The sequence below is a fragment of the Orycteropus afer genome, unplaced genomic scaffold (assembly GCF_000298275.1).
Source record: "Orycteropus afer afer isolate SDZICR_OR568_19922 unplaced genomic scaffold, OryAfe1.0 scaffold00004, whole genome shotgun sequence".
NCBI classification, from domain to species: Eukaryota; Metazoa; Chordata; class Mammalia; order Tubulidentata; family Orycteropodidae; genus Orycteropus; species Orycteropus afer.
Genome location: NW_006921591.1, coordinates 28,247,309 through 28,260,098, shown reverse-complemented (window position 1 = coordinate 28,260,098; position 12,790 = coordinate 28,247,309). Strand labels below are relative to the sequence as shown.

General features: G+C 36.8%; 1 protein-coding gene across 1 annotated transcript in view; it reads right to left on the bottom strand.

Moving 5' to 3' along the window:
- Nucleotides 1-12,790, bottom strand: part of CNTNAP5 (contactin associated protein family member 5) — a 1,495,600-nt gene that overhangs the window by 333,200 nt on the left and 1,149,610 nt on the right. The window contains exon 14 of the mRNA XM_042780525.1: nt 11,217-11,373. Within this exon, the coding sequence (XP_042636459.1) occupies nt 11,217-11,373 (157 nt within the window). The remainder of the gene's footprint in view (nt 1-11,216; nt 11,374-12,790) is intronic.

The following is a 12,790-nucleotide window of genomic DNA, read 5'->3' as shown; positions in this document are numbered from 1 at the left end:
AGAATACCAGAAAGATGTTTACTTGTGTTTTATTGACTATGCAAAGGCATTTGATTGTGTGGATCATGACAAATTATGGATAACATTGAGAAAAATGGGAATTCCCAAACACTTGATTGTACTCATGGGGAACCCATACCTTGACCTGGAGGCTGTTGTTTGAACAGAACAAGGGGACACTACATGGTTTATAATGAAGAAGGGAGTGCATCAGGGTTGTACCCTTTCCCCACACTTATTCAATCTATATGCTGAGCACATAATCTGAGGAGCTGGACTATATGAAGAAAAACGTGGCATCAGGATTGGTGGAAGAATCATTAACAACCTGAGATATGCAGATGATACAACTTTGCTTGCTGAAAGTGAGGATGACTTGAGGCACTTACTTACTGATGAAGTTTGAAGAATACAGTCTGCAGTATGGATTATGTCTCAATATAAAGAAAACAAAAATCCTCACAACTGTTCCAATGAGCAGCATCACAATAAATGGAAAGAAGATTGAGGTTGTCAAAGAATTCACCTTGCTTGGTTCTACAATCGATGCCAATGGAAGCAGCAGTCAGGACATTAGACAATGTGTATCATTGGGAAAGTCAACCACAAAGGAACTGTTTCAAGTGCTGAGCAGCAAGGTTGTCTCCTTGAGGACTAAGGTGTGCCTGATACAAGCCACGATATTTCCAATCATCTCGTATGCATGTGAGAGCTGGGCAATGAATAAGGAAGACCAAAGAAGAGTTCATCCTTTTGTGTTGTGGTGCTGGCGAAGAATGCTGAAAGTACCATGGACTGCTAAAAGAACTAACAGATCTGTCCTGGAGGAAGTGCACCTGAAATGCTCCTTGGAAGGGAGAATGGCTATACTTCGTCTCACCTATTTTGGTCATGTTGTCAGAAGGGAGCATTCCCTGGAGAAGGATGTCATGCTTGGTAGGGTGGAGGGTTGACGAAAGAGGGGGAGATCTTCAACGAGATGGATTGACATATTGGCTGTGATGATGGGCTCAAGTATAGTGGGGATCACGGAGCTGGCACGGGATCAGGTAGTGTTTCGTTCTGCTGTGAATGGGGTCGCTATGAGTCGGAAACGACTCGACAGCACCTAACAACAACATCAACAACACTTTATCAAACATGATATCCTTCTCCAGGGAACAGTCCATTCTGACAACATGACTAAAGTAGGTGAGATGAAGTCTGGCCATTCTCCCTCCCCAGGAGCATTCTGGCTACACTTCTTCCAGGACAGATTTGTTAGTTCTGTATATTCAGCTTTCTTGCCAACACAACTCATAAGCATCAACTCTTCTTCAGTCTTCCTTATTCATTGTCCTACTTTTACATGCATATGAGGCAACTGAAAACACTATGACTTGGGTTAGTGCACTTTAATCCTCAAAGAGACATCTTTGCTCTTCAGCACTTTAAAGAGGTTTTTTGAAACAGATTTGCCCAGTGCTATATGTTTTCTGATTTCTTGACTGCTGGTTCCATTGGTATTGATTGTGGAACCAAGTAATATGAAATCTTTGACAACTTTAATCTTTTCTCCATTTATTGAGATGCTACTTCGTGGTCCAGTTGTGAGGATTTTCATTTTCTTTATGTTGAGGTGTATTCCATACTGCAGACAGTAGTCTTCAATCTTTATCATTAAGTGCTTCAAGTCACCTTCACTTTCAGCAACCAAGGTTTTGTCATCTGCATATCTCAGATGGTTAATGACTTTTCCTCCAATGGTGAGGCTACATTGTTCTTTATACAGTCCAGCTTCTCAGATTATTTGGTCAGTTTACAGATTGAATAAGTATGGTGAAAGGATACAATCCCAGCCTTCTTCTTTCCTGATTTTAAACCATGCAGTATCCCCTTGTTCTGTTCAAATGACAGTCTCCTTGTCTATGTACAGGTTCCTCATGAGCACAGTTAAGTGTTCTGAAATTGATATTCTTCTCAGTGTTATGCATGATTGGTTATGATTCACACAGTCAACTGCCTTTGCATAGTCAATAAAACACATGTAAACATATTTCTGGTATTCTTTTATTTCAGCAAAGATCCATCTGACATTAGCAATGATATCTCTAGTTCCATGCCCTCTTCTGAATCCAGCTTGCATTTCTGTAAGTTCTCTGTCAATATACTGCTGAAACCATTTTTGAATTATCTTTTGCAAGATTTTACTTGTGTGTGATATTAATGATATTGTTCGATAATTTCTATATTCTGTGGGATCACCTTTCTTTGGAATGGCTACAAATTTGGATCTCTTCCAGTCAGTTGGCCAGGTAGCTGTCTTCCAATTTCTTGGCATACACGAGTGAGTGACTCCAGTGTGGCATCTGTTTGTTGAAACATCTCAGTGGGTATCCAATCAATTCCTGGAGTTTTGTTCTTTGAAATTTCCTTCACTGCAGCTTTGACTTCTTCCTTTAGTACCTTTGGTACTTGATTGTATTTGACCTCTGGAAATGAATGAACATTGATCAATTCTTTTTGTTACAGCAACTCTGTGTTTTTCTTCCATCTTCTTTTGATGTTTCCTGCATCATTCAATATTTTGCACATAGAATCTTTCAATATTGCAGCTCCAGGTTTGAACTTTTTCCTCTTTCATTTCAGCCTGAGAAATGGTGAGCATGGTCTTCCCTTTTTGGTTTTCTAACTCCAGGTATTTGCACATTTCTTTATAATAATTGACTGTTTTCTCAAGCTGCTCTTTGAAATCTTCTGTTCAACTCTTTTATCTTGTCATTTCTTCCATTTGCTATAGCTACTTTCTGTTCAAGAGAAAGTTTCAGAGTCTCTTCTGACATCCATTTTGGTTTTTTATTACTTTTCTGTCTTTTAAGTGACCTTTTGCTCTCTTCATATATGATGTTCTTGATGTCATCCCACAATTCCTCTGGTTTTTGATCATTGGTGTTCAATGCATCAAATCTATTCTTTAGATGGTATATATTCTGTTGGGATATAATCAAGGTCATATTTTTGTTCTCATAGGCCTGTTTTAATTGACTTCAGCTTCAGCTTGAACTTGAATTTGAGCAGTTGATGGTCTGCTCCACAGTCAGCTCCTCGCCTTGTTTTGGCTGAAGATAATGAGCTTCCCCATTGTTTCTTTCCACAGATATATTTGATTTGATTCCTGTGTACTCCATCAGGTGAAGTCCATTTATATAGCTGTCATTTATGTTGTTGAAAAATGAATTTGCAATAAATAATCATTGGTCTTGCAAAACTCTATCATGCAATCTCAGGCATCATTTCTATCACCAAGGCCATATTATCCAACTACTGGTGATTCTTCTTTGTTTCTAACTTTCACATTTCAGTCACCAATAATAATCAATACATTTCTATTGAATGTTTCACCAATTTCAGACTGCAGAAGTTGGCAAAAATCTCTCCTTTTTGTCTTTAGTTGTTGGTGCATAAATTTGAATAATGGTAGTATTAATTGGGTTCCTTGTAGGTGTATGGATATTATCCTTTCACTGACAACATTGCAGTTCAGGATAGCTCTTGAAACATTCTTTGAGATGATGGAAACCATGCCATTCCATTTCAATATGTCATTCTAGGCATAGTAGATCATATATTGTCTGATTCAAAATGTCCAAAATCAGTCAATTTCAGCTCACTAGTACCTAGGATATCAATGTTTATGTATTACATTATATTTTTGACACCTTCCAATTTTCCTACATATGGTATGTGGGAAAAGCAAGTTGTAGAATAATATATTGACAATGGGTTCATGTTTACTAAAATTGAATACATATATATGTTTCTAAATATGGCATATGCATGGGAAAATGCCCTATGCATTTAACTGGTATCTCTAGGAATGAGATTTTGCTTGTGTGGTAGACATAACTGGATTCCAAGTGCTGATAAGGAGCAAATGCCTATTTAAATACTCTTGAAATACTAACTTTTCTTACAATAAAGAAATAGTAAACTCCATCCTATTTAATTAAAAATTCCCTAAAATTTAAAAATATATATTCTTTATACAATATCAAATACAAATAATCATTGCTGTCAAGTGGATTATAACTTCTTATGAGTATATAGGACAGAGTAGAATAGCCCCATAATGTTTCTAAGGTTATAATCTTTATAGACGCAAACTTCCACATCTTCCTCCTACAGAGCAGGCGGTAGATTTGAATCATCTATGTTTTTATTAGCAGATGAGTGCTTAACCACTGCATCACTATATTAAGTATAAACACCTAAATTGGGTGTGCCAGAAAAAATAATTGTAAACTAAGTTGCAGGGCAGAGAAAACAGGTAAGTAGTTAGACTGACTGATTCAGATCAGTGTAAAATTTACCATTATGTGGGAAATGCCATAAATTAGTAATAATTAGGTAAACTAAAATATGAACTAAAGTCTCATTGCATTTATAAGTGAAAACGTAGTATTTTGATATTCAAAATATTATAAAATATAAAGCCTATTATACAAAACATATAAATTCAATTCTTAATCTTAAAATTTGCTTTCAATTTTATCTACTTCTGATATTCCAACTTTGCAACTGCTCAAAAATGAGATTACATACACAATTTGGACACAGCATATTAAAAGATTCTGATAAAAATTGATGTAATACCAGCTACACTCTACAGCTTTGTTTGCTACCATCATAAATAGAGGTACCTCATAGAAACATTTTATTTCCCAGAGCTCCTAGGTCTCAAATTGAATATATTTTTGCCAAACAGATGATAGGATTCTAGCAGAATTGAATAAAAACAAAGCAAAACAAAAAACTCTCCATGCTACCTTTGGCACAATAGCCGTTATTTTACTCCTTCTAGAGGTCTACAAGATAAGGATGCTTTTTTTTGAAATTTCAGTCTTTGTTTCTAAGTTCTTTCCTCCATTTTTGTATCTCCATCCCCTCTTAGTCGTCAAAGTCCCTTCCACCAAAAAATATTCTGTGTTAAAAAATCTGAAAATGAATCATGGAACATGAGTATAAACTAGCCAGTATTAAGTCCCCCCAGATGTACTTTTTGAGAAAGCAATCAGTGAAGAGAAAAAGAGACAATAACTAGCAAATGGAAGCCAGTAAGCAAGGATAAGAAGGAAGAAAATTACCCTCATTCACTTATTTAGTCAGTTGATGTATACAGGATGATGTACCATGGTCAATTTTTGTAACACAAAATGCTGGCTGTGATTATATTTCTAGATATATATGGGAGTTCAGAGATTAAGGCAATACTCAGATAAAAACTTTATGATTACTTTCTGTTTTGGACCAAAGGCATTTCCAAAAGTGAATAAGCAATGGAAGGACTCATAAACAGTTTCATGATTAATAAAATTCAACCAGCAGTGATTGTGCAATACTATTTTTTTATAAGAGATAGAGTCTTAGTGTGCTCTGAGGCAATACTTTCCTTTCTCTCAGGATTCTGAATTTGAGCTTTGTCTCAAAATTGTACTAGGTGATGGACCTTTGAACTGCACTGAACCCAGGGATCTCAGAGGAAATCAAACAAGGCCTGGGAGACGTAAGAACAAAAATCTATAGCCCTTGGATGTATCCATCTTCAGCCTTCCCAAAGGCTAAGTATCATGGGAAGAATATGGAGAGTCCTTGAGAAGGGCAAAGTCCTAAGAGTGGTTTAGAAATGCATTTACCAAAGAGGAAAGCTCAACCCAAAGGCAAATAGATAAAGATTGCTTTTGGAGCATAGTGATCACTTATAACTACTTTGATAGTCTGGAGAAACTGAATCTGCTACAAAAAGAGCTTAAGTTAAACTTAAAGAAATATTTCTTGTGTGATTGTGAAGGACAGATAGTGTCCATCAACGAAGTATATATATCAGTGAATGCAAAATGATCATGGGTTGATTTACCAAAAGACAGAATAGTAAAACAATGTGCAAAGAAGTCATTCATTCATTATTCATTCATGGATTCAGCATCATTTCTTAAATTATTTCTAGACTAAAAAAAAAGTAGTGGAATCAAGTGCTAGAGAGTGGTTAAAACTCCAGGAGTTAAAATCATAATAAAAACAATAATGAAGCATCTCAAAAAATATTCTGTTCTTCAAGAAGAAGAAAATGGCTTTCCCATTTTGGATTTTCAAATGACTGGAATTTGAAAGTCTACATCATTTTTTCTTCCTATTTTGTGCCATGTCATTTCACACTTCTTTTTGCTATGTGCTGTCGAGTTGGACCTGACCCATAGTGATCCCTCCTTGGGTTTCTGAGGCAGTATCACTACGGAAGTAGATTGTCCAACCTTCCTTCCAAGGAGTGGCTGGTGGGTTTGAACTGCCAGCCTCCTGGTTAGCAGTCAACTGCCTTAGGCATTATGCTGCCAGAGCTCCCATTCATTTTACACTAGGATATAAAATGTACAGGTATAAAATACTCTATATACCAAGGGATAGAGACAAAGAGCAGAGTTACTAAAAATAAAATTAAAAGATCTGCACTTTTATCTGAAATCAAATAAAATAATATTCTATGTTAAGCAAGAGAGTGTCACACTAGTTCAATCTGGTTGTTTGGATAACAGTCTTCATTTGAGCCTGGGTCACAATCAAGAGGTATGCTTTAGCCATTCTCCCTGCCTTCTTCAATTCTCTGCCCTGCACCATTCTTTTTTTTTTTAACTCTCTTGACCTGGATAACTATCTTCTACCTCCCAGAAAGACCAATACTCATCTTTACTATCTACAGGGACTGTAAAATAGAGCTGAAATCAGAAATTTCTCTTCTACTCTCAATAGCACATCTGCCTAAACTACCAGGGTCAGAAAACACTCAGTGGGGATTTCACATAGGTTGGGTCATTAACTTAAAGTCATTTGTAAACAGCCATTAACAGTGAGTGATTTTGTCATTTGTTAGAAATTTCTTTGTCTATCCCTGTTTTATTTTCCTGTTCATTATCTTGGTTGAGCTAGAAATCCCTCAAATGTCAGTGCTATAGTATATTTGGTTCAGATACAAATATACAAATATAAAGCTTCCCTTTATTGTAGAAAAAAATGTGTGTGTGTGTGTGTGTGTGTGTATGCCTTTGGTATTCTTTGAGTTACTTTTATTTCTCTCCCATCTGCCTTGACCTTGTACACTGTCTCACTCTAACCTACCCCAATAATACATATTGATTTTCCTGATTTACTTGAAATATATGATAGTTATTCAATTACAGAGTTTATTAAACAAAACAAAATATTATCCATTCCCAGAGGCATGTGAGATGCTCCACACTCTCCAAGAAGCTTGACTTAGCAAAAGGAAATATAAACAAGGCAATGTTGTGATATGAGACACCTTGGAAGATGTGCTCCCTGGTACCTTCACTAGCTGGTCATGGTTCTTCAAAATTCCAACCTTAGTACCGTTTTTGATGTGAGCAACAAGAACATCCCTGGATTCAACCTTAGTGGGGTGAACTTAATGAAACCACTTAACATCTCAGAACTTCAATTTCCTTTTTGTGGGAAAGCAGATAATAAAACCAACCTTAAGGGTGCTGGGATATTTATATGGAATGTAGTATATAAAGTACTAGGGATATTTAGTACATGAGAGGTAACATTTTTAAGAGACTGTATCATCTAGAAGGCATAATATATCAAAATGTTAATCCTCTAGATGCTATGTCAGCCCAATCAGTTTTCTGATTAACTTTAATCAGGAACAGAAACTCAAGGGAATTTTATGAGAAAAATATTTGGTATTTCTTGGGAGCACCCAGAATATTGATGAGACCAAAAGGGGCGTGGTTGCATGAAACAAATTTGTGACATGTATGGAGAGTCAGTTGGAACTCATGTTGGACAAGATGAAAGTGGAAGAATGTTCAAGAATGTGATTAGCTATTTCACAATTGTGTCTATATCTATAGTTGTCCCTTCTGCAGCAAATTACACAGTTGAACAGACAAATCATGAATGCCTTTCCACAAGATTCTTCCAGGTTCTGTGTCTGAAAGTTTATTGTACATTTGAAACTCTGATACATATATACAAAGATCTTTAACTGCAGTTCAGCATACAAGGATCTTCATGATCTAGATTCAACTTTCCTTTCTGAAATCATCTGCAAATTCCTCACATTGAAACTGGGGAACAACCACACAAAACTGCTCTTATTTTTAGAAGTTGTGATTTTCATATTATTCTAAACTTCCCTGTCTGAGCACATAGACGTTCCTGTAACCTGTATTTATCTAAATTGTTTATTATTTTATCCAACTTCTTCTTGTCCTTCAGAACTTAGTTTAACTCCAGCTTTTCTTTTAATTCTAATTTCCCTGTCTTATATACATCCTAGATTCAGGCACACTCCCACTTACCTCTATTATCAAATTTATTGCACTGATGAAATTATTGCTAACATACTAGTGTTATTTCTCCTCTGTTCTTGGGCTCCTCGGGGGCAGGGACAGTGATGCCCTGATTTTGTATGCAGGGCAGACTGCCTGTCTGGCACAAAGTAGTGCTTGGTAAACATGTGATGAATGAATAAATGTCATTTGGTTGCTTCCATAAAAAATTACATTTCAAAATTATTTATCACTAACATATGAGTTGCCAATGACAAAGCATGAAATCCAGAAGAGTTAAATCAGAATTGATCTCCATTCTTTCAAGAGATTGATAGAACGTACTTCCTGGCCTCCTCTCACCTGGATTTTGCCATAAGATGGTCAATGTGTTATCCTAAGGCACTTATGAGTTAAGTAAGCATCATTAGCAAGGAAAGAAGTTTCTTTCCTTTCCCATGATCTCTGCAAGACCTACATCTAATACTAAGTTCTGACATCCTAATAGAGGTCACTTGCCACAGAAAGTGGCAGGGGATGGGACCTTTAGCCTGGTTTTATAGGAAATGGAAAAGGTCGTGAGATAGGCAATTACTAAAAAGAGAGTAGAAATGTTGGGTTTGTGGGTGAGGGAAAGGATTCCCTGAAAATGTCCTTTGAAACAGCCTAGATAATGAAGTTAAAGCAACATTTAGAGGGCTCAGTGACTTATGAATCAATGAATAGTTTAAGGGAGGGAGAGAGGAAGGTGAAAGGCTAAAATCTAAATTGAAGAGACAGTCAGTGGACTGTCCTGAAGAAGGGGTTGGAAAAGCCACCTGAACCTAATAGTCTCACTTTCTATTTATAACTGGTGTAATGTCATTTGACCCTACTGCCCCTCAACAGTTAGTAAATTAATCCTTGATTGGATGTTCTCAAGGGAAGAAAGGCACTGAAGCCATATCCAGTGGGCAGATGTATACAGAAAGAGGTCACATCCATAGAAAATGAAACAATGAGCAAAGATCAAGAACTCAGGCAAGAATGGAGTTAGAATTGAATACAACTATGAAAAATGTTCTCCTTTTTCGAAAACTTTTACTTTACATTCTATGCCTCCTATTTCAGCTTGGCTGATATACAGAGGGAAATAAAGGTGCTTCTATTCACATCTGTAAATCCACAAATAATCTTTAACATCTTGCACAGAGAAGGTGATTTAATTAATCAAATAAATGAATGAACCTTAGCTGTTGAGAGTAAAGGATTCTCAATGTGATTTCTTGGTGACACAGTTGCTTAACCTTTCCACTCATACCTCTCAAGCTTGTGCATTCCATTTTCTTATGATTCCTCCAATTCAAAGATTTTCTGAATTCATCTACTTAGCTAACTACTACCAAGGACCTACTTCACAGGAATAGTAGACTTTGAGGGGTATAATGTTAAAAGGGACATGATCTATATTCACTATAGACATCATATTTGTTTTTTGGCATCCAAAATGCTATGATAGATATCTCTACAGGGCAAAGGAGGCACCCAAATAATGCAAAAGCCTTTTCTACCTCCAGTCTCATTCATATGATTTTACCCATATGGAAAGTAAGAAGTTAGGAGAAAGCACCCATTTAACTTGCCTTGGGGCCTATGCAACTATGTGGTGTTCTGGAGAAATAGTCAATCTAGTGGAACTTGATGGAACTAAATGTTTCATCCTTTCCTCCCTGAACAGAGATTTCGTCTTAACCTTAAACTTCCTTTGAAATAGCCTCTGTTATTATTGATTTGAATAGTAAAGAAACACACTTAAAAGGAATTTCAATTGGATTAAGCTACTTGACATAGAAATTCTTAATTACAATGGAGTAGCATTTGATGAAGCAAGCAAAATTACAAGTCAAAAGTAAAGAGCTTGAATTTAGTCAAAACAAAAGTGTCTTTGGAAATGTTCTGTGTGTATTTTCAGGATCAATAGAGTGAAAAATAAGCAGTTCACCTGGAAGACAAAGGGATAATAGATGTAATGGACATGTGAACTTCAAATTTTATTTTAGAGAAGTAACTTGGTCTAAGAGAGATGGTTGTCTCAGATGTGCCTGAGTTCAAATTCTAGGTCTATTACTTATTAGACATGTATGACTTAGGTAAAATTACTGAATATATCTATAATTTATATTCTTCAACCATAAGATGTCAAAGTGGGAGAAGTATAGTAATTAAAGGGTAATGTTGAGATTTAAATAAAAACCAAAAAAAACCAAACTCACTGCCGTGGAGTCAGATCCAACTCATAGTGACCCCTCCTTGAGTTTGCAAGGTGGTATCACTATGGAAATAGATTGCCCAATCTTCCTTCCAAGGAGTGGCTGGTGGGTTTGAACTACCAGCCTTCTGTTTAGCAGTCAAATGCTTTAGGCACTATGCGACCAGAGCTCCTGAGATTTAAATAGATGCTCCATACTCTGAATTCCCATTGCAATATTTTTTATCGGCAGTAAGAAAAGGCCAGTGATAAAACTAAAGGGGGAAATGTGAGAATGAAGAAATTATCTGTATAATTACACACCCCTATCTCCACTCTCCCTATACTCAAATTTATATTGCCGACATTGTAGAAATACTAAGTTGCAAAGCTGGTAGTATATCCCATTTGTTGTTTAAAATGGAATCTTCAGAATATAAGGAGGTGATGGTGAGACAACTTGCTTTCATATTAGAAACCTCAGTCATAGCTCTAAAAATATCAGAACTAAAAATTTTTAAAGTTTAAAAAAAATCACAACCATCAGAGACCCCTAGCTCATATTGAATTTCTCATCCATGTCCTTTTATCTTTGGGGAAACACTATGCCTGAACTAATGTGCTTCCTCCACAACTGCAAAAAAGCTCACAAATCCCATTACCATTCATCCTTGTCAGCATCGCAATTGCAAAAGTGTTGGATGTCCAGGCAGCTCTCATCCAGGCCACATTCACACTGCTGAACTCCAGGAGGAGAGCCACCCCAGTAAAGATGGCTTTCATTTGACCGCCCAATCCACCACGTAAACGGTGTTCCATCTGAAAGACAAGACAATTCACAAGTCAGGGTTGGTAAGTCTGAAACAGCAAAGAGTGTGTCAAAGAAAACCCAGTTCAAATCTCTCTCTTTCTCAGTCTCTGCCTCATTACCATTGAATTGTCCCCTGAATCATAGCGACGCCCTATACAATGTAACCAAATACTCTTCAGTCCTGCATGATCCCCTTGATCGATTGTGGATTGAACTGCTATGATCCGTAGGATTTTAATCGGCTGCATGTCAAATATAGATAGCTAGTCCTTTCTTTCTAGTCTGGCTTAGTCTGAAAGCTCTGCTGATACCTGTCCAGGACCTTAGCACCATATGAGCCTTCACTGACACATGGATAGTAGCTGCCCATGAGGTGTATTGTCCTAAATTACTGAAATATCCTCAATCACAAAAGAAAAATTGAAAAAAAAAAAAAAAAAGTTTTACTAAGCTAAATATAGAAATTGGAAAGTTCAAGACTCAAAAATGTTTTTTGTTACTATGTAGACTGGAAATTGGAGGTTGCATTCTAGCTTTGTATGGATTAAATCTGGCTCTCTCAAAGTGAGAGAATTGTACCTAGGTCTCCCACATGGAAGGCAAAAATTCTACCACAGAAACACCACAGATTTGCTTGTTCTCTCTCTATGTGTATGTATATATGCATATATGTACATATTTGGGAGCTCTGGTGGTATAGTGCCTAAGGCATTTGACTGCTAACCAAAAGACTGGCAGTTCAATCCCACCAGCCACCTCCTTGGAAGGAAGACTGGGCAATCTACTTCTGTAGAGATACCCCTCAGAAACCCAAGGAGGGGTCACTATGAGGCAAACAGATTCATCGGCAGTGAGTTTGGTTATGTACATATTTACTTCTAAACAAAATTTTCATCTAAAGTATTTATATGGTAAAATATTGAGTAATCACAATCTTCAGAGTCAGAATCACAAACTCATGTGCTTATCAGAGCAGGTAGGTATCATAAATCAGTAAATTGAACTGGATTTAGAAAAAAAAAAAGATATGAATACGTAATATTTTAATTTCTTGTTAAGACTACTAAAGAAGAAACAACACCAGGGCCAAGATTAACCTAACCTTTGTCTACCGATTTTAACAGACCGTAAGGAGTGGTGGAGAGTAGAATGAAGGGGAAAGGGTTAGCTCAGATAAGAGGGATAGACCTGACCTACTGTCCAGTGAATTTTGTCATGATGTCCAGATCAAACCAAATTCATGGCCATCAAGTTGATTCCAACTCATACAGACCCTATAGGACAGAGTTGAACTAACCCATAGGATTTTCAAGGCTGTAAATCTTTACAAAAGCAGACTGCCATATCTTTCTCCTAGGGTGGCTGGTAGCTTAGGGTCATGAACTTTTTGGTTAGCAACCAGGAACTTAAACACTGCACCACTAG